We start from the raw sequence: 23948 nt of genomic DNA, 5'->3' as shown, positions 1-23948 counted from the left end.
GTTGTGGGCCATCATTTAAGTAAAACCCATCTGGTTGTTAGATATCGTACATGTTTGCTGGGCATTTTATTAGTTATGAAATATTTCAAGAACGTTTTTAATTTTACATATTTGACTGCAAAAGAAACAGAAGCAAAGAAAGTGCCAGATAAAAACAGATGTATTATTGCAATGGTAAAAAAGAGATTAAAACATTAATGATGACCAAAAGGAAAAATAGTATACATTTACATATGTTGAAATAATTAAACACTGGACAGTAATAAAATTCTGAAGTACAAAGAGCAAACCCTTGATCATATGAAAAGTGTTGGTCCTATGCAATGGTCAATGGACCCTCAGCAAATATGAAAGAAAAGTACTTTATCCAATGAAAAATCTCTTCACTGTGTGTCCAGAAGTACCAATCAATGTCAGATGCCCACTGAACAAACGTTAATGCAGGAAAAAGGCTAGGACTTGTTCTAGTTAAAGGGTAAGGATGTTGAAAATGCTTTAAGTTAGGCAACTCTGATTTATAGCCACAGATGTTTCCATAGGGTCGACAGCCTTTAGAATGCACACATTTTTAAAGTAAGTCTATCAGATAATGTAACTGCTCAAAAATGCATCCTGACACTTGGAGTTTATTAAGGAAGAGTTGACCTGCGTCAACAAATTTTATAGTGGATGAAACCAGTATGTTTTAGAAAATGATGTCCTTTACAACTTAAATTGATGAGACAGAACAGCAAAAGTTTGGTTTTAAAACTTTAAAACACAAACTGCAAGTACTATACAGTGAAAGTGCATTCAAAATTGCAAACTTGAAACTTTCTCAGTTATTTTGAAGAAATGAATTATGAATAGACTTTCAGAAATTAACCCATTTTAAGTAGAGGGAGTAGACCTCCTTTCTTTCTCAGCCCTGACACTCTCTCTCCCTCTTTCTCTCAAACACACATTTTGAGAAAATGAAAATTCTTTCCTCTTGTTAGTGGATCATCACCTAAATTTCAGTTCACAGATCAGTTTACTAGGGTTCACAGAGGCAAACAGCTGGGCATTAGCCCTGCCCTTTCTTGTTCTTTGCTATTAGTTTTTCTCTCTAGCTCTTAAGAATACCTATCATAAATATTGACAATCCTTGAGTGGCTGCTAGAAGTAACTTCTCATAAGAAACAGGCATCTGCTCATAACTTAAGTAAGGTAAATTTATTTTAACACTGTGATGAAGCCATATCAATGTGTTAAAAATTGTTGATGCAAGCAAAACAAACAAACAAACAAAAACGATGAACAATTTTCTGAACCTTGTTTCTATTTCTGAATTTGGACACAAATGCCCCCAAACACACATGATAGGTTTTCTCACATTCTGAAGAATTATTGAGATTATCAAAAACATTATGTCCACCATAACAACTGAAAACTGAGTTCCAAACTTGTGTCTTATATATGAATCTATTAGCTGTATATCTTCAAGTTTATTAACTGAATTGGGAAGATTTTTCTCCCCTCCTTTTTAAGTAAAGATCAGATTTTAGAGCCATTCAAAAGGACCTTATTTTTCCCACCTAGCTGGATAGTAGAGGCTGCCAAAAGGAAAGTTGAGGGAGGAGGGAGAAACTTGTTAAAAGGAGAAGGATGAATCAGTATGAACAACTACTATGCAAATTTGCTTGAAAATAGGTACAATCAGAGTGAATACCCTAACAGAGTTCTGCTAGTCTGGCACTGAAAGAATGGAAACCTCTTAGAAGACAGCAAAAGGAATTTCTATACCAGAGGAAGATCTTTACTGCCTCTGCTTTCTTCAGCAGATTTCACAGTGTTAATTTCTATGGTTCTATTTCTGAACTCTTCTTTACTCTGTTTTTCAATTTTCTTGAACTTCATGGGAGTGGAAGAAAAGGAAATAGTAGCTTAAAATACCACATGATTCTAAGCTTGATGTGGAAGCTGCTCTATTTTCTCCAATTTGGTAAAGACCAATAATAAGGAAAACCATCCACTTTGTTTTAGAATCATTGATGAAATGTTAATGCTGATTAGTGTGTCACAACAAGACTGTAGTATTTCTAACTAATCTCATGTGCTGCTTAATTTATGATAGGAGAGCTTGAAGGAAGCCAATTAATTAATAGATCTTGGAAATGTTTAATTAAAATTCTCATCAACATAGAAAGTGCATAAAAACACAATTATTTTAGTTAAATATAAATCTATCAAAGGATATCAGCTGTAAAATAAACACACACGCACACACATACACCGCTGTTATCTGATTTATAATATGTCACCAATCCACTTTACCAGAGTTGATTAGTAATACATGAAAATTTTCTTTCCATTTCTAACCATGGAAGCGAGTTGATATACATAAAGTCATTACTTCCTTCCTTTCAATCTGATTAAACTGCTGAGTACCTGAAAATGCATAACCTCAAAAGTTCATTTCATGTTTTATTGTAGCAGTAAATATCTACATTATTAGGGTATAATGTGAATCAGTGTAACTAACAAAAGAACAGAGAGAAAGAAATGATATCCTGAGAACCCATCTCCAAATACACTAAAATTATTCTTAAAGGTAGGAAAAACAAACATTTTAATAAGCTACATGTGCCCTCACTTGTGAACTGAAATAAACACAACGCATTCACTTCTTCAGTAAGAATGGATGGATGGAGCGGCACACTGGGCTTTATATGAAGCAATGGCATACTGTTTTGGTTAACAAAACTGAGTTCAATCCACAGATGCTTGGGTTGTATACTGGATCTTCTCCTTGGAAGATCTGTGACTTAGGCAAGTTACCCAAGCTCAGTGTCCTTTTCCGTTAAGTAGGGAAAACACTATACTGATGTCATAAGGTCATTGTATGAATTGAATGACATACTATAATTGATAAAAACAATATATTAGTAAACAATCTTTCAGTTAAATATTAAGAAAATAATGTCTTTCTTCCCTGTTTCTTCTATTGTAGAAACATACTTCCCTTTTATGTGAGAATATAGTCTATTTCCATGAGCTAGTATTTGCTAAGAATCATTTTAAAATATTTATCTCAGATGAGGAATCAAGAACTCGAAATTTGAAGTCAATATTTTTTCTACATGTATTATTTTTTCTACATTATTATTTTTTGGTCAATGAAAAGTCTCATAGCCTAAAGCAGTAGTTTTCTAAGCATAGATAGTTCGAGACCAGCCCGAGCAAGAGCGAGACCCCGTCTCTATTAAAAAAAAATATAAGAAATTATCTGGCCAACTAAAAATATATATAGAAAAAATTAGCTGGGCATGGTGGCGCATGCCTGTAGTCCCAGCTACTCGGGAGGCTGAAGCAGTAGGATCGCTTAAGCCCAGGAATTTGAGGTTGCTGTGAGCTAGGCTGACGCCACGCCACGGCACTCACTCTAGCCCAGGCAACAGAGTGAGACTCTGTCTCAGGAAAAAAAAAAAAAAAAAAACAACCCAGCACTTAAGTATGTTTTGTTTAATGAAAAACATTTCACACCTTCAAAAAACCTCAAGCTAGATGCTTGTTCTGATAAAGTAGATCCTGATGGCTTGGTGTCAAACCAGAAAATAGGTAAGTGGCTATGACTGTATTTCAATAATGTATAAAATGAACTGTCAGTTATTAATAAAATCAAATGCAATAGATTAAGTGAAAATACCCACAGTAAGTCAAATATTCTTGAGATGTTTCTTTTCTCACTTCATTTTGTTTTAATATATCATTGAACAAAAGGTAATTTATCAGTAAATATCTATTGTGCTGGCATTGATGCTCTCCAAATAAGGCATAACCATATAAATAAACATAAGAGCAGTTGCAAAATGGTTTATCATCAATTTTAATACATGCAACTATATATTGAACCCAAGTAGATTTGAGTGAATGCCTCCACAGATATGTGCGTATGATAAAGGAGGCAAAATGTAGAGAAGAAAAGACATTGTGAAGTCAACAAATCAATCCATATTGTCACTCAAAGGTACTAAATTTGACGCTATTACTATGAGCTTAATGCGCGATTGCCATTAATTCCTTTCTAATTGTTTTATTATTCAATTCTTTAATTCTTCAGTGGAAAAATAAAATCCTCTAAAGATAGAGCATGCCTTAGACTACTTTAGTGTCTTTCAAAATGTTAAATTAATTATAATGTTTGCAGGAAGTGTTGAATAAATACTTCGTGTTTGACAATCAGTACCAGAAAAAACACATGAACAAATTATTTCAATGTGCTGGGCAAAAAACAAGTTTGTGTATTCTAAGTAAACTTTATTTAGAATCTAAAAGAAGACACATGCATATTCTTGATTTAAACATGATTTTGCATCTGTGGGTTCAGTATTACACTACATCTACACAGCACACTAAGAAGATTTACAGGATGCCAGACCATTGTGAATGCTTTAAAAACTGTTCCCTAGGACTAGTAATAAAGGGCAATGGCATTTCAAAGTAAGGCCTTAAACAAGTTGATATTCTATGCATATCAATTTACAATATGCATCTTTATGCAAATATGGTCATAGCATACATGCCAATGAGATGAATGATTGAATAGTTCAATAACTGAGTAGCTCTGATTTTCAGCTAAGCCACAAAAATGTTTGATGATTCACAGAAGAAATGGATCATTGACCATGTTTATGTTGAACAGTGAATCAGTTTCCAACTAGAATTGACACAAAAGTAGAGTTTAAAACTAGCTTCCAGGTCAGCAGTGGGGAGAATAGAGTATCAAGATTAGAGAGAAAAAGGACAGCATTAACAAACTCATTGCTGGTGTAAAAATAGATTGTCATCAGGTATTTTGCAGGGAGATTTTGAGCAAAGTAACATCAAGCAAATCTGATTAAGGGTTATCACCATTTCCCTAGAGAGAAGATATAGAAAAATAAATATCAGAACCTTTTGCAAGTGTAATTTTTCTCAAATTGTGGGCCAGACAGCCACTGCATCAAAATCACTAGCTCTGTGTGTGTGTGAAAATATGCAGATTCCTGGCCCCTACCTTGGATATACTGAATCATTAATTCAGGATCTACAGTCCATGAGAATATATTTTAACAAACATACACAGGTAATTCTTAAACCCATTAAAGATTGAAAATACCATCAATTGCCATTAAATAACACAGTATATAAAATTTCTGCCTAGAATGGGTTCAGTCATTCTCTGTGGACCCTTTTTTCAAGACTAGAGGGTCTAAGAAAGAGAGGTTAACAAAGTAGGCTAAGGCTAGCTAACCAGCTGACTTTAAATAATAAAACCCAAACCAATCTATGAATTACAATCAGGGCTCTATGTCTCAATCCTTAATTAAAAAAACATAAAAAATTTAGTATAGAATTATTTGAAAAATTCCAAAAATATTTAAAACTTTATACATCAACATCACTCATTTCCTGTCTCTAGCAAAGATATTCAAAGAAATATCTTTCAACCAAGTTAAGGTTATACAAGCTAGAGAATTTTCTCCCAAAGAAACACAACCATTAGTGATTGTTCAATATGCTTACAATATGTTAATGAAAGATTCATATATAGAACCAAGTAAAGTTGAAATATGTTTCATAAGAAGCCTGAAACCATAGGTTTAAAGACAGTATTTCTTTAATATGGTAAGAGAGTTCACATTTAATGAAAATTTGTGACATATAGATAACTGGGATGGAAAATCAATATATGTTAGCATTGACTACAGCTCAGTCTATACTGGGGCAAAATTGTTTTCAGTATTACTGTTTATCTCTTTAACACTTCTATTAGTTCCACCTTAGGTTAGGTAATATATGGTAAAAATAAAAATTCACTGAGGAACGTGACATATATGTGTGTATATTTTCTGCAATGGAAAAAATACTGTGTATTCAATGTAGATAAGAACATGTAGAGTGTTCAGAATGATCCTTTTTTTATCTTTTATTTTATTTATTTTTCTTTTTGTGGTATGTCCTGTTTATTTGTTTGTTTATTTATTTCAGCATATTATATGGCTACAAATGTTTAGGTTACCTCTATTGTCATTGCTCCACCCGAATAGGAGCTTCAAATGTGTCCATCCCCCAGACAGCATGCACCGCACCCATTAGGTATGAACATACCCATCTCCTCCTCCCACTCCCACCTGCCTGACACCCAAGGAATGTTAGTACCATATGTGCACATAAGTGTTAATCAGTTAATTTAATGGTGAGTACATGTGGTGCCTGTTTTTCCATTCTTGTGATACTTCAGTTAGAAGAATGGGCTCCAGCTCTATCCGGGATAATACAAGAAGTGCTAGATCATCATTGTTTTTTGTGGCTGAGTAGAACTTCATGGTACACATATACCACATTTTATTAATCCACTCATGTATTGATGAGCACTTAGGTGGTTTCGACATCTTTGCAATTGTGAATTGTGCTGCTAGAAACATTCTAGTGAAGATGTCTTTTTTATAGAATGCCTTTTGTTCCTTTGTATAGATGCCCAGTAATGGGATTGCTGGATCAAATGGTACTTCTATTTGCAGCTCTTTGAGGTATCTCCATATTACTATCCACAGAGGTTGTACTGGTTTGCCGTCCCACCAGCAGTGTATGAGTGTTCCTATCTGTCTTCATTCACACAAACACTTATTTTTTTAGGACTTTTGGATAAAGGCCATTCTCACTGGAGTTAAGTGATATCTCATTGTAGTTTTGATGTGCATTTCCCTGAGGATTAGAAATGTTGAGCATTTTGGCATATGTTTGTTGGCCATTAGTCTATCTTCTTTTGAAAAGTTTCTGTTCATGTCCTTTACCCACTTTTTAATGGGATTCTTTGATTTTTTTCTTGCTGATTTTCCTGAGTTCTATACAGATTCTACTTAGCAGCCCTTCATCAGATGTGTAGCATGTGAATATTTTCTCCCATTCAGTAGGTTGTCTGTTTGCTCTCATGTTTCCTTGGCTGTGCAGAAGCTTTTTAATTTGATCAGGTCCCATTTATTTATTTTTACTGTTGCTGTGATGGCCTTTGGGGTCTTGTTCATAAATTCTTTCCCTAGACCAACATTTCTAAGAGTTTTTCAAACATTTTCTTCTAGAATTCTTATAGTTTCATGTCTTAGGTTTAAGTCTGTTATTCACCGTGAGTTGATTATTCTGAGGTGAGAGGTGTGGATCAATTTCAGTCTTCTATATGTGGCTATTCAATTTTCCCAGCAGCATTCACTGATTAAAGGTTCTTTTCTCCAGTGTATGTTTTTGTCTGTTTTGTCAAAGATTAGATGGCTATATGAGGATGGTTTTATAACTGTGTTCTCAGTTCTGTTCCATTGGTCTATGTCTCCGTTCTTGTGCCAGTACCATGTTGTTCTATTTACTGTAGCCCCCCAAAATAAACAAAATTTGCATACATCTTGCTAGATTAACGTGAAGCAGAAAAGGACTCTAATCAGCTCAATCAGGAAAAAGGAGAAGTTAAAACTGATACCACAGAAATACAAAGTATCATCTATGAATGCTATAAAAACCTCTATGCACATAAACTTGAACATGTGAAGGAAATGGACAAATTCTCAGAAACACACAGCATCCCTAGGCTCAATCAGAAAGCAAAAGAATTCCTCAACAGTCCAATATCAAATACTGAAATTAAAGCAGCAATAAAAAACGTCCTGAAAAGAAAAGTCCTAGGCCAGATGGTTTCATACTCAAATTTTACCAGACCTACAAAGAAGAACTGGTACATACCCTAAAGAAATTATTCCACAACATTGAGAAGGAAGGAATCCTCCCCAGTGTGTTTTATGAAGCCAACATCACCCTGATACCAAAACCAGGAATGGACACACACACACACACACACACAAACTACAGACAAATATCCCTTATGAATATAGATGCAAATTCTCAACAAAATCTTAGCAAACCAAATTCAGGTGCTTCTCAAAAAAATAATCCATCACGGTCAAGTAGGCTTCATCTCAGAGATGCAGGGGTGGTTCAAAATATGCAAATCTATAAATGTAATTGAACACATAAAGAGAAATGAAAATAAATATCATATGATGCTCTCAACAGATGCAGAAAAAGCATTTGGCAAAATTCAGTACCCTTTTATGATAAGCATGCTTAACAAAATAGGCATAGACAGGACTTAGCTAAAAAATGATAAGAACCATACACGACAAACCCACAGCCAATATCATATGAATGGGGAAAAATTGAAAGCATTCCTGCTTAGAACTGGAACCAGACAAGGTTGCCCTCTATCACCACTTGTATTCAACATAGTACTGGAAGTCCTAGCCAGAGCGATCAGACAAGAGAAGAAAATCAAGGGCATCCAAATGGGGGCAGAAGAGGTCAAACTATTGCTCTTTGCTGGCAATATGATCTTATATCAAGAAAACCCCAAAGATTCTGCCATGAGACTACTGGAATTGATAAACAAATTCAGCAAAGTCTCAGGGTACAAAATCAAGGTACAGAAATCAGCATTCCTATATGCTGACAACAGTCAAACTGAATACCCTTTACAATAGCAATAAAGAAAATGAGATACCTAGGAATATATTTAACTGAGGAGGTGAATGACTTCTACAGGGAGAATTACGAAACATTGAGGAAAGAAATAGCAGAGGACATAAACAGGTGGAAAACCATACCATGCTCATGGGTCAGCAGAATCAGCATTGTTAAAATGTTTATACCCAAAGTGATCTGCAGATTCAATGCAATGCCTACTAAAATACCAACATCATTTTTCACAGATCTATAAAAAATAATTCTATGCTTTATATGGAAGTAGAAAAGACACCACATAGCAAAAGCAATTTTAAGCAAAAAGAACAAATTGGGAGGCATCGATTTACCAGAATGATTCTTATTGCATTACTCACATGCTTATAGCATCTAGGGTAATCTTGAATATTTCCCTCTGCCTTATCAATTTGAAGAAACTATGAACTCAAACCCGTACATTTTCTTATCCTTAAGAGGTAACCACTTGGTTTACCTGATATATCAATTCAGATTAATTATTTGAGCTGTGAATTGATAACAGCATTGCCTCATAGGCCCCATCATTCCACACCTATAAACTTACACTAATATTATATAAGCTAAGTCTGATTTCATTCAAACACATCTTATTTCATTATGAGTATTGGTGGCAAGGATGTGCCCACTGACCATAGCCCACTTGAGGTCCTGAGATAAAAGTTGTGACCAAGTAACAGAGGAAAGTTACAACTTTTTTGGCTTTTAATACCTTTGTCTTCTACTCCTGGACACCTACTGTTAAGCAAAAACAAGTTATAAATTACTCTTAGGCTTGGAATGATTCTTGCCATACAGTAGGTTGAATTATTAAATCAGCCATAGTTTATCTTTAGTTTTCATTTTATCAGAAAAAATTCTTCTATGTTGATTTGCTTAAAAGTTAATATTTGAGGGACAGTTATAAAGAAATTAGTAGCTGAAACAGGGCTGTATTCTCCACTCCCTAATAATTATTCCCCAATAATTGCAAGATTTCCACATGAAACACAGATGTGTTACTATGCAGTTATATAATATTTCATAGTTATTCTAATTTTGATAGATGATGTTAAAGAAAAATTAATTTCATGCATTTTTTACAATAGAAATTATTTTAAAAAAGACAATTACAATGTGTAAAGAAAATTCAGCTATGGTGTGAAGGAAACAAGCAAACAAGTAAATAAAACCTTCCTGGCTCCATGCTAAATTAATGAATTAAAAATACTTGAAGGACATAAAGCAATAAAAAAATACAGATTTAAGCTATAAAAATGAATGTTGTGAAATTATTTGAGATAAAAATTTTTGCTGCAAATGGATTTGATCTAGAAAGGTATTTTAATGAAAAAATGCAATTAAAACACCTCATATTTTTGTTGTTTTCTTTGTGGATGTATCTGCTAAGAGTTTTAGCTTCTGTAGTTTAAAACTACAAAAGCATTTTGAGATGTGTGATGCTTTAAAGCCCTGACCCTGTGGTGTTTGGAAAGTTCTCTCACAGATCTCAGTCAACTTGGCCCTCAGCTGTGAAGATAATTGAGAAAGCTAGGCCTAGGATACACAATTTGGTCAGGTGTGACACTTACCTGCTTGATTTGTGGTTACATTTACAGACACATACTGCCGGGCTCCTGGGCTCAAGTCGGACACTCCATTCACTGCCTCAATCTCAAAGGTATAGTTTGTGTGAGCGAGCAGATCCACCATCATGACAGAGGTGTTTTTCAAGCCGCTTTGCCGGGGGAGGTACCTGACATGACCGCCACACTCCTCACACACCCCTGCATGGGAGTTGCACTTCTTGCATGCAATATAATATGACACATCTTTCCTTCCACCAGTGTCAGCGGGCGGAATCCATTCCAGAAAGACACTAGTTTCATTAACATTTGAGATGGCATTCCGAGGAGCGGAGGGGGGTCCTGGTTTGCAAAGTAAAGTGAGAAAAACATATTTTAAGATGATATTAATTAGGCATCATTTACCACACCAATCCCTGGTGGAAAAGCAAAACAAATTTGCAATCAATCTTTTAAGTCGTAATCTGTAATTATCTTTGAAAAAATTTAGTATAGTTTTATAGGGACAATGGTGAGGTTTATACCATATGAAATGACTTATCTTGGCATTGTTATAATACTAGTTCAGTAAAAGCAGATATTTTGCTAAGGGTGTATGTAAATAATTATGGAGCAATCCAATGTATGTACAAATAATGTTTGATAAAGTTTTATATTTAAGTTTTTGGGGATTAAAGTGAACATTTCCTCATTGATACCTGTGATGTAAATATGAAATATCTACTAAGAAATGAGCACAGGTAAAAATAGGATTTTTCCTTGTGTCTCTTGACAACAAATTCTTTTTTTTTTTTTTTTTTTTTTTTTTGAGTCAGAGTCTCACTTTGTTGCCCAGGCTAGAGTGAGTGCCGTGGCGTCAGCCTAGCTCACAGCAACCTCAAACTCCTGAGCTCAAGTGATCCTCCTGTCTCAGCCTCCCGAGTAGCTGGGATTACAGGCATGTGCCACCATGCCCGGCTAATTTTTTCTATATATATTTTTAGCTGTCCATATAATTTCTTTCTATTTTTAGTAGAGATGGGGTCTCGCTCTTGCTCAGGCTGGTCTCGAACTCCTGAGCTCAAACGATCCGCCCACCTCGGCCTCCCAGAGTGCTAGGATTACAGGCGTGAGCCACCGTGCCCGGCCTCTTGACAACAAATTCTGCAGCAAGTAAAAACATATCTTTAGCTTACTTCAAAATAGATTTCATATCTACATGATAAAATCACCTACAGAATTTGAAACTCTCAGATGTCAAGAAAGCACTAGGCTTTAAGTAGGTGATCAACATTACAACCTGTAGTAAAACATCTACTATCTGATACTGTTTTATATGAGGGTTCTGTAAGTTTTGAATTTTATTTAATTGAAAACCTAAAATTTATTTTTAAAATAACCCTCAAAAGCACTACAACAGGAAGAATGGAAGTGTACAGATTTTGAAGGGTTAGCAGAACAAATTTCAATCTCCAATAACCTACAATAAAGAAATGATATAACCCAAATACTTTCACAGAATCATAACATCTTAAAATATTATTAGTGTAACTTTTTTAACTTTATGAAGTATTTCTTAGACACTTTATGTTTATGTATAGATATTAATGGGAATTGGATGTACTTTTAAAAATATATTTTATATTCAGAATCTTCTTTCAATAAGCTGGAATATTTCCATTAAAACTTAAGTAATGGAATCTACACTTAGAATTGCTTAAAAAATTTCTCAGATAAAAGGTAACAATATCTTCTTTACATATTATTTTAACTATTCCTGAAACTAATAATTAGCATAATAAAGAGAATCAAATTGATTACATAATGCCTACCTCTATAATCGATTCTTAGATATTTAGAGTTAAAACTTCCGTCACCTATTAATATATGATCAGATGTTCTCAAAGAGAAAATAGATTTATATTTGTCTTGGAGATACCTTAATATTAATATAACTCTCCTTTTAGGGAATAAAATAAAGTATGATGGTAGTTGAATGATTCATAAGCACAAATTAAGCTACTTAGGATGATCTAGCTTGTTATCCTAATATGTATTTTCTGTTCTAAATGTAAAAATTAGCATTAATTTCTACCTAGTATTTATTAAGCCGGGACTGTTGAGGAATAATTTTTAAAGTGATAAGAAAGCTACGTAGGATTTAAGATTTAGCTGTATCAAATGTCATTTAGATGAAAGAACCTCCTAACTAGAGTTGACATTTTGCCAAAACAATCCCTCCCTTGATTATATTTATGGTTGAACCCCATGAATTTTTTCACAACTATAACCTCACACACTTGAAATAAAGGAGTCACTTTTAAGTTGAAATACTTACTTAAGATGGACATACAAGTATTATTGTTTACCACAAACTTCAGCTTATTTAATAGTGGAAAGTTATGGAACAAAATGGAATTTGAGATCAAAAGTTACAGGCTGAACTTCTGAGAAAAAGATAAAATATAGCTGAAATAAGTCTAGTTTAGAACGATGTCAAACTTCTGTGTTTTTTTTTTTCTGCCAACTGAAATATATTTACATTTAGTACTTCTCTAAATCTATAAAAATGCATCAGAGTCTGACTTTTCCTTTTCTTCTGACTGTTCAACTAACAGCTCCTCAACATTTGGATGAGGACACATACACCTCTAAAGTCAAAATGAAGCTCAAACTTAAGTAAAGCCCTAAAGTAGAGATAAAATGTACAGGCTCAGGCTAAAATGCACCTACTAATTCATGTAATGAAATTCCACTGCCCTGGTAATAGATATAATATACAAACCAAACCAGAACTGTGAGAAGAATCCTTGATTTAGGCAGATTCATTAGGTTCTTGGGTTTTAATTTAGTTTGATATTTTTTCTGCAGGTTTATATAATTCTGTTTTCCAGATTAAAAAACTATATATGTTCCAGAAAAAAAAATATGAAAAGGAGTTGAAACCATAAAGTCAATTCCAAAGTGCCAAAGGCAAAGTGAAGTTCAAGATCTTCATCTGAACATAAATCAAGTCATAAGGGAATCATATGCAGTATTTGTGGTACTATGAATGCAACTAAAAACAGACACACACACTCACAGATTACATATTAGAATGATCTTATATATGAGTCCCAATAGTCTTTTTGAGAAATGCATACAAAGTAGCGTTCATTTCAAACATAATATTAGAAATTCATACACCTGCAGACAGAGAAAATGTAAAGCTTGCCTATGGGCTTTGGTCCTAAAATAGTGATAGCAGCCCTTGCCACCAATGCACAGCCTCCCCCCAATTCCCAAATCTAACAAATTTACAGAAAGGGAGGCTCACAGGTATGTCGAAAAAGAAAGATCATGGCTGGACCATTTAAAGAAAATACTAATTAGAAAATTAATAACATTTAAAAGATAATTCAAGACATGGTTTTCTCTCTTTAATTTGCCACTCTATTATCTAGCCAACATTTTCCCTGTAATTTGGGAATTCCTTTGCTCTCAGTAATCTAAATAATTGTTTAAATGCACTGCAACTAAAATGCATTACATCCATAGTTTTTATATTCTCCATTCAATTATATCCTCCCTAAAGTGTACATAATAATGTCATTTATTCATTTAAAGAGGAAATGTTTTTCACTAATAATTATCTAATTTATAAAATCATTAGTGTTGGGATAAAAAGAATGATCTTCAGTAATGTAAAGCTAATTAGTAACAATCATTTGAGGAATTCTGAAAATATGCTTTGCTGACACTATGAAATTCAGATGAAATTTCAATCTACAATTATTTGACAGCAATTATTTGACCATCTCTTTAAATTTGGAGATGGAAAAGTTTTTGTGAACATCTTTGAGAGCAATTACAACTTACTGGGACCCAAAATAGCAAAACAAGGCAGGTCATGGAAATGAAACATTATGAGAAGGGAGAGACTCAGTTTCCTTCCCTTTCATTTTCTGTTTTTGTTTGATTTGCTACAGAGACTGTACTGTGGACAACTCTGAAAGTACTGTCATCAAGTAAACAAATGCATAAATGTTACATTCCCAGAAATATATGGAAAACTAGAAAAACAATAGCACCAAAAGCATTGAGAGATGTGTATGCATCACTGCAAATGTTGGAATTGAATGTTTACTATTCATCTACTCTAATTATATGATCAGCAAATATGTTACTAATAATAGTTAAGGACACTCACTAGCAAGAAATATAGCAGCTGCTTGAAAACTCTAGCTAAAAATTGGTTTATATGTGACTTGTATGTTTGATTTGCCACCCCTGGTTCCCCATGTTCGTGAACTGTTTCCTGTCTTCTTTTATAACGACCTTCTCAGTGACCTTTGCACCTTAGTGGGGCAAGCTGGAACAAGATGGTGAAAGCGCCATTTGCTGCATACTTATATGATCAGAAACTGGCAAGAAGAAGAAGAAAAGAAGAAGAAGAAGAAGAAGAAGAAGAAGAAGAAGAAGAAGAAGAAGAAAGGGTTCAATGTGAATAGGGAAGTGGATTTATCAAAGTATTATTTGTCTATCATGAACACTAAAATAAGCCACAAAATAAAAGGGAGAATTCTATATCTGCATTTCAAGTGTTGAATTTGAAGTTAGGGAAAAATGGATGCTTCTAACACTGAGTGATAAAAGAGACTCAAATTTTTCAATGCTTACTCAAAGATATTGAAATTTGGTGGAAATTATATAGAGAAGATTAAACATTATGCCTGTTTTAGAGGGAAATGTTAATAGAATATAACAGGCTCCATCATACTGTTTCTTCAGACTGGTGAAAGTTAGCATCACCAAATATGCATGGGTTTCCTTACTTGTGCATGCCATTGTGGGTGGATCAGACTCCCTCCTGAAATAATCCTTTTCACAGACACAAGAGGTTGAAGCTTCCTCATGGGTATAACTGTGAGGTGGACATTTGCTGCAGCTCTGGCTGTGAGGTGAGGCTTTGAAGAACCCAGGTCTGCACACTGTCAAAAGAAATAAGAGACTAAGCTTTTGCCTGGAACAGATGCAGTGTTTGTTTTGTGAATAATGTCATTATTTTGACTAGCATACACAGATTACAGACAACACAATCTTTGCAGCAATTTTAAGAATTTTTCATAAGCTTCTGGATCATAAATACCAGGCTATTCATTCAGGTCATCAAATATTTATTTAAAGTATTTAAATTAAACATGTATGCAATGTACATATTTTTAATGATTTTTATGCTACAGGAGCTTATAAGAAATTATAAGTGGCAAATATTTATGTGTATTTAAAACTGAAGCAGTGCTTTGTGTACAATTTTCACTTACTCTATTATTAATTACTGCAACTATGTTGAAGAAATGCAACTTATTCCATATACTCCTAGAATGGTATGATACACAGTAGGTGCTCAATATTTTGTTATTGAATAAATAAATAAATTAATAGTTGCTAAAAGCTTCACAAATTCTGTTAGATTGGGGAGAACGCATAAAAACTAGTTTATCATCCATATTATACTGATTGGAAGAGTCAGATTTTTGGCATTTGTTTTGCATTTTACTCCATTTTAGAACTTTTCTTTGAGATTCTTATTGATTCAACATTTATCTATTCCAATATCAGTAATACTTATACTACAGAAATTGTAATGATCTAAAAAGGGCAGAAATCATGTCTTATTCAGTCTTGCATTTACAAAAGTTATTACAGAGTTTGACCAAAATAAACGTTTAAAAAGTGGTATGAAATGCATGCATGAATGAATGGCATAGCATGAAGCTTGTAACTGAACTAGTTAGAATCACATAAAAAAAAATGTTCCCTGATATTTTTGTTAACATTTCTAAGTTGGTGATCAGGTAAGTAAATGCTCATGAAGTAAATCATTTTATTCTGTGGATTTCCTAGATGTTCATTTTCTTCTTCTCTGCAGCTAATAAAGCCTAACTTTAATATTCCAACTGCTCAGTATGGGCCACTTGAAACCACCAAACTGATAGTTTGAATACCTTTTAGGGCTTACTTTATATAAAGTTAATCAACTCTATTTTTTTTTTCTATTTTCAAAACTCACTACATATACTGAAGAGTATTTATTCAAGCATCAATGCACATTTGCTGAAGCTCAAAGGTGAACTTGTATTTCAATAGAAATTTTTGATAGACATTATGAATTGGGGCCAATTTCCATATGCTATAAGTGATCTCGGGTTTTCGTAATCCAGGCTAAGGCTCTCTGCCATCACCATGAATAATCAGGAATTGGCAAAAATGAGAAGGTACTTTTTTCAGTAGATCTAATTATAGCGATAGTAAAGCCTTAATGCTCTTATAAATTCTGAGAGAATGTGAAGGTATTTGAAAGATAAGAAAAGCTTTTTGATAGTATTAGGGACATTCCTGTAGTTAAATGATTAGGAGTAGATTTAAAATATTATTTTTCTTATAATAGGATTGCTGTAGCAGCCAACCATACTTAGCTCAGTTATCCAATTTTTCTTCTTTTATCCTTTTAGTAAAACCATTCTCACTTTAAACACTATTTGCTTTCAAAGACATGAAGTGTCAATCCACATGTTCTGAGTATTTGGAATTCATTTATTATTCATGAAACAAAAGTCATTCCTTTTCTTTTTAATTAGTGCCTTTTAAGTTAAATACTCCATATGATATCACATGCAACACTGTTGTTCAACTTCCCATGGAAGCTTTGGAAACAGCAAATAATATAAATGTAAGCAAAAAGTAGATAAAACATTTTTAGAAGGTATGGTGGGCCAGAAACTGCTTGCACTGGGTTCAGAGGTAAACAAGATAGACTGTGGCCTTACCTTTATGAGTCTTAAAGGTATTACATGAATAATTATATATATCATTATGCTACAAAAGAGCATGAGCTATGGTAGTGGACATAGTCACTTAATTTAAACTGGAATATCAAAGACGACTTCCCTCAGGAAGCTAAGTCTCTGCTGTGATTTGAAAGATTTGGAAAATTATCCAATTTGAGTAGGAGTATAGCAGTGCCTTAGAGGGAGAAATGTATTCAAAGGACAGTAAGAGATAGAGAAACTATAGGGGAAGAGAGGAAACTAAGGAATTGAGCAGGAAGATAGTAGGAATAAAGTGGAAGAGACAAATTTATACAGGGCAGAGGGCACTAGGTCACAAAAACCTTAAATTTTTTATTATTAAGTATTTGGGACTTTATTTTAGAAGCAAAGGGAGGTCATTACAAAGTTGTTTTCTTTTTTTTCCCCCTCAGTTTTATTAAGATATAATTGTCAAATGAAAATTATATATACTTACAGTGACTGCAAAGTTTTAAGCAGGACAAGAAAGAGATCAAAGTGGTGTTTATGAAATCATTCCACAGCAGCATGGGTAATGAATGGAAGAGAAACAGTGGCAATTGGCTCTTTTGTTTCTATTTCATTAGCTCCAAAAGAGACAATGTTACCTAACAAGAGTGGTTCCAATGGTAATAGATAGGTAAGAGTTGGTGAATACAAGCAATCAAAATAAGGTAAAATCAACTAGATTTCATTATACCTTAATCAGTTAGATGAGTGAGTGGAAAAATGTAAGAATGACTCTAAGGTGTTTGGTTTAAACTGCACAGAAAATACTGATTCCATTGTCTTAGACTGAGAACGCTAGGCATGAAACGTGTTAAAAAGACAATGAGTAATATTTAAGGCATTATTTAACCTGAAGTGGCTAAAGAAATGCAAAAAGATGTTTAGAGAGAAAGACTGTGTGATTCAATGTTACCCCCCAAAAATTACAAACTGTAATTATTTATTGCATCCAAATCATAACTGTACATCTCAATGGGGTATACAGCCCTGCTAGACAAACTTAGTATTATTCCCTTAGCTAATTTCATTTCCCAACACCAACATTAATATCTTGAAGCTTCTCTTCTTTCTTCAAACTCCTTATAAGGTCTTTGCTCTGTTACTACCCACTGATACAATCATTTGTTTTGTGTTGAGAAGACAGACGTCATCAGAGAGGGACGTTCTCACTTTCCTACCATCAAATCTCCAAACCTATATGTGGTTGCACCTATCCTCTCTATCTTTTTTCATTTAAGATAAAAACATGTCCTGGCTTTTATCAAAGAAAAATATCTTTATTTGAATAAGAAACACCCTCTTTGCTCTCTGAGATGAAATGTTTTAAGTGTCTGCAATCTTTTGACATACTCAGAAACAAAGCAAAACGAACAAGAAATCTATCAACCTCACTTGATCCCAATTCTCCCTGTAGCTACCAGAGTTTTGTTCCACCTTCAGAAAACAATTTCTTAAATTATTGTTCCAAACATTCATCTCTAGTTTCTTGTTCTAAATCACATGATAACACACTTCACTCCGTTGAAACCTCTCAACAAAAACTACTTTTCTTAAGATTGCAGTTACTATACACATTTCTCAGCAACATTTGACCATGTTCCCTTTTTGGGAAACTAGTTATTTTCATTACAAAATGCTAGCATAGCCCACAAGTTTCCACACAATATTCAAAAAGTCTTCAAATGTAGTTTCCTACCAAACTCACTGTCTCCATTAACACTACCCTACATATAATTCTCTACACTTGAGGAACTCCTCTCCTCTGCCTCTTAACACTGCAGGAAAAACATTCCTGGCAAAAAGACAAGAAGTATAAATAAATTTATATATATATATATATATATATATATTAGAAGCTTATACTCCATCATAGGAGATTTGGAAGACATTGTGGGTACTATTTATTTATTTTGAGTGTACATTTTCTGTCAAGTGACAACGCATATTTGGACTGTGGTGAGAAAACAAAAATTGTTCTTCGCACCCCATGAAGCTACATTGCACTTCATGGGTGAAATAACAAACAACGAATAACAAGTGATGATCAATAGAAACAAAATTGACTTTTTACACTTTAATCATGACAATATTTAACAAATAATTATTTAGGTAAGTAGTAAAATTTTTCTAAATTTCAACTCAATGTGTTTTATTCAAAAATAAAGGAAGCGTCTGAAGCAAATTTGTTTCACATGATGCCTGAATATTACCTAAATATTTGGGTAACACTATGCAAGTCCATTTAAGTTGAGCAAGGAGTAGATGAAAAAAAGTGCACCCCATAGTAGCATGTTTTATGAGACTGTTTTGGCAATTTCCTGGAGGGAAAGAAACTACTTTTAATAATTATTTCTGTATGTCCTTGAAGGCTTATTTTATTTTTATTTTTGATGTTCAACCGTATTTATTGGAATGATATACTAATACAATGTTAATTTTATAATCAAATATTCAAAATCAAACAGTATGATATAGCCAGAAAACAAAATACTATGCAGCCATTTAAAATCGTCCTCATAAAGAATATATAGTCAGGTTGGGAAATGGTCATGATATAATAAAGTTAATAAAGCACCATTCAAAACTATAAATACCACAAATATTATAAGATTCTGCTTTTTAAAATTTTGTAAATACAAAATGTGTTGTCACCTAGGCTGGAATTCAGTGGCCCCCATCATAGCTCACTTTAACCTCGAACTTCTGGGCTCAAGTGATCATCCTGCCTCAGCCTTGGGAGTAGCTGGGACTATAAGCATGTACCAACAAACCCGGTTAATTTTTTTTTTTTTCTTTTTTTACTTTTGTGGAGATGGAGGTCTTACTATGTTTCCCAGGCTGGTCTCAAACTCCTGGCCTCAAGCACTAAGGCTCATTTTAAATGCAACCATTTTTATGGTGCACATGCTAATCTGAAAGATTGCATGTTCTTTCCCTACTTATCCTTTAGACATTTAAACCATTTATTCAGCATCTGTATTATGTCAGATAGCAATTTTTTTGTCATAATTTTATTTATGTGAATTCTCATCCTCCCCCAACTCATGTAAACATTCTGGAGAATAGAAACTGTCCATTTGATTTTCATCACATGTAGCACAGTTCTTTATATTAAAGAAATATTCATCAGTATTTACTATTGTAAATAGTATTTCTGTGTCCTTCTCAGGGTCTAAATGAGATAGCAGAAACTTAATAAAATCTGATTAATGTGAATTATTTAAATATTAAGCCCTGGCAGGTAAAAATAATGTATATTGCAGTTTACTACACTCACTAAAAGTTTTACACAACCGACTGAACTCTAGTTTTCATATTTATTAATCCAAGAATAAAGGTGCTAATGATATCTATTAAAATAGTTTTTAAAACTAAACAGGAAAATCCTGTCATCAATATTCAAATGAATAGAAATTTTCACTTGTTAAAATTGTGAAAACTTGTATAATCTGATTAGAAATTTTGTAAAGGTTCTCATAATTACCAGAATTTTTTAAACTGACGAATTGATTTTTCACACTACTTTTGATTAAATTACTTTTAATGTCTCCAATATATCTTACCCTTAAAGAGCCATCAATCTTGGGATGCCTAAGTATATTCACTTTATAAATCAAAGCCAACACTTCAGGAACATGACTACTGAGAACATTTTTTAAAAAATTAATATAGAAAATATTGCTGATTTAGTAATTTAGAATATTAAACTTGTCCTCATTAGAATTAAAATATACAGCCATTTTCATACAAAATATGCATTTCATATATATAAAAAGAAATTGAATAGTTAAATTTAAAATGCACAGAATGTTATCGTCTATGGTGTTCAAGATATAATTAACCTTCAAAAAAACTATTGGGTTTATCTAATTAAGCTTTATTGAGAATGGCAGAAAGTCACTAAGAACAAGATTTTTATCATAACTCTATCATATTTGAATTATCACTGGGTATAGTCTAAATCAAATTTGTTGTTTTAATAGATTTTTCAAACTGAGGTACTCAGAATATAGTTTATCCCAAGTTTAAAAGATGTATTTATGAAGAAAAATAGCATAACACAAAATAAGATTACAACTCAAAATATATCATTTTTAAAATACAATAAGTATTATAAATAATAATTTACACAAAAATTTAGCAGTGACTGTATTTTATCCTCATATTTAAATGTTTTCTCAGTATAAAAATAAACATTGTGTTAAAACATTGGTACAATTAAAATAAATTTAGACTAGGAACTCTAAAAATTGGCAATACCTCTTCAATAACTGCCAACAAAAGAAAGATCCTATTGAATAATCCAGACTTGCTGGCTAACTAAAATATAAGTTTAAATGATTGACAGCAATAAGGGTAATTCTAACCTTAGAATATAATATCAGAGAAAAGGAATACTATTTATAAATGCATTAAATCTCTCCACATAATATAAATATTGACAAAAATCCAAAGAAATTACATGATATTTATAAATGAAGAGTAAAATTAATTTGGTTACATATTCATGCATTGAAAACATGTAATGAAACCTGAACTTTGTGTCATAAACTGTATCAGACACTGGACATACAAATATAATTAAGATACATTCATTGCCATTGTGTCATTAAATAACTCAGTCCTGTGTGGCAACCAGCTTGTATGTCTGGCAAATATTCAGAAATTCATTAATTGTTTAATCGTGTTTAATATTAACATACCCATATTAAAACAACAATTTAAAAATAGTATCTATTGTGTATGACACACACACATACACACACACACACACACACACACTGATTTAACAAAATTGTAGACGATCAGTAATGGATTACATACATATGTAGTAAAATTTCTTCCAATCATAAACAAAATAAAGAGATGTGACTTTAGAAATTGTTTAGGATTGTATTACTTTTACATTTTTATATTTCAAATCTATATCTTTTATAGAATTGTTATCATATAGTGTCAATCATCACTTATACTGATTTCCTTCTCATATTTCAAAGAGATTATCACCACCTTTAGAGTTCAGAAAAAAGCAGAATATCCTTAAATTTAATAAAACTTTATTATGTAGCAAGTTTCATTTCCTCCTTTAACCCGGAGATGGGAACTTATATATTTCATAACTAGCAAAGTTAGAAAATACTTAAAATTTAAAATATACTGAGAGAATATACATAGTTAGAAAATAATCTCCAAATAATCATGCTCAATTGAAGCATATTGATTCGATTGTTATTTATTTGTAAATTATTCTCTGACAAATCATGTGGCTTCTTAGCTAAGATAAAATAGTTAATAAATTAATTTCAGTATTACAAGTCTAAATACCAAGGGCATAGAGAAGTATTCATGGAAAGACAATCTACAGTGAGGTGATGGTATATCTTTCTACCTTGGTAACATGGACATGCTTGAGATACAGTAACTAAACATAAAGCTCATTTTGGCTTGGAATGGACCAAAATATGGCTCCTTGACTGTGGACAATTGTAAATCACATTATTACTATCTTATGTTTACCTGATTGAACCTTCACTAAAACAAAAGCCACAGAATTTCAGCAGTTCTACAAGGGTTTGTAGGAACAATCTTAAGATGAAAATTTAAACAGAAATCACAGTACCTCTCAAAACAGAGTTTATTTTAACCTTGATTATTGATTCCTCTACAATAATAAATTGCTATGGATGATTTTAAACTTTCTTTTTCTGGTTGTAGTTTATTTTCACTCACCACTATAGAAGTGAGGATTAAACTTTAATTATTAATTTTATTGCATATTTTTCATAACTCTGCTTTCAAAAGATACTTAAGATGCTGAACAGTTTTGCTGTCCCAAAAGAATAAATGTGAATTAATTCAGATATAAGAGTGCTTCAATAATAGCATGTGTAGGGTATTATGAAACTGTATGTGTGTATGTGCAAAGCATTTTTAATTTTTGGTTGCATATTTTCCACTTCATCAAAATTTTAATTAGATAAAGATTTGGGAGTTGTCAGGAAGCATTTCTGTTGTTAAAATGAATAGACTCATAAAGAACAAATTGAAAGACTAGGAAAAGGTAGTATAAACAGTGTTTGAATTAGACATTGTATGTTCTCTACTCTCAAACTTTTTAGGCTGGATCATAAAATATTAAGAAAATGGACTCAAATAATTTTTAGACTACTAAAAACTTAGCACCATGTCTTGCAAATTTTTTCAGCATATTTTCATGGGTTAATTGCCCATCCACAATTTAGTATTTGCTTATTCATAATACAGCATATATTATTTTCTCTAAATTAAAAAATACCCAGGTACATCACTTATAGTTTTCTCTCATCATACGCTATGAAAACTTTTGTGTGTAAATTGATTTCTTCTGATAACATCAAAGCTTTTTCACTTTGTTTCATATTGAATATAATAAAAAATATAAACTAAATGTTCATAAAATAATTTTGTATCGGCCTATAGTGTTTTTCCTCATTTTGTATGGGTCAATCCATGTGCTTTTGTGAACATTTGTGTTAGCATGAATGTTTCTTGCCTTGATAGGAGGGATGCACGGTTTAAATATAAGCTGGATGATTTATCCTGTAATTGAAAGAAAAGCTTAATGGCCTGTATATTTGATTTGAAGTATCTATTATTTCTAGAATAAGGTAGTGAAGCCTGGTAGAGTTAACTCATTTCTGTATGGTCATAAAATAAGTCCAGTTATGAATCATGAAGTGAATATGTTCTGGATAATGCAATAAAACTTTCATGTAGAGACAAAGGCAACCAACACAACATTTGTTATAAAAGAATATGCAAGGTCTGGCTCAGGGTCTTGGTCTTGGTTGCTAATGTAGAAATAGTGTTTTCTGTCATGAATCTTTCTCGTTTTAACATTGGACATTCAATTTTAGTTCATTAACTCAGAATAAAATACTGCCTATGCAACAAAATTATATCCCCACTGAGGAGATAGAAATGTACAGATTAAATATGTACTGTTTGAAATAAGAATAAACCATTTTATATATACATTTTTTGT

At 32.8% G+C, this 23948-nt stretch overlaps 1 protein-coding gene across 5 annotated transcripts in view; it reads right to left on the bottom strand.

The window, feature by feature from the left end:
* The window catches only part of EPHA5 (EPH receptor A5), a 272484-nt gene that overhangs the window by 114649 nt on the left and 133887 nt on the right, over positions 1–23948 (bottom strand). For all 5 annotated transcript variants that reach the window (XM_069457146.1, XM_069457142.1, XM_069457144.1 and 2 more), the window contains exons 4-5: positions 14900–15055; positions 10113–10448 (exon numbers count right to left, since the gene is read on the bottom strand). In XM_069457146.1, the coding sequence (XP_069313247.1) occupies positions 10113–10448; positions 14900–15055 (492 nt within the window). The remainder of the gene's footprint in view (positions 1–10112; positions 10449–14899; positions 15056–23948) is intronic.

Source organism: Eulemur rufifrons, chromosome 24 (genome assembly GCF_041146395.1).
Source record: "Eulemur rufifrons isolate Redbay chromosome 24, OSU_ERuf_1, whole genome shotgun sequence".
NCBI classification, from domain to species: Eukaryota; Metazoa; Chordata; class Mammalia; order Primates; family Lemuridae; genus Eulemur; species Eulemur rufifrons.
This window is presented reverse-complemented; position numbering and strand designations above follow the sequence as displayed.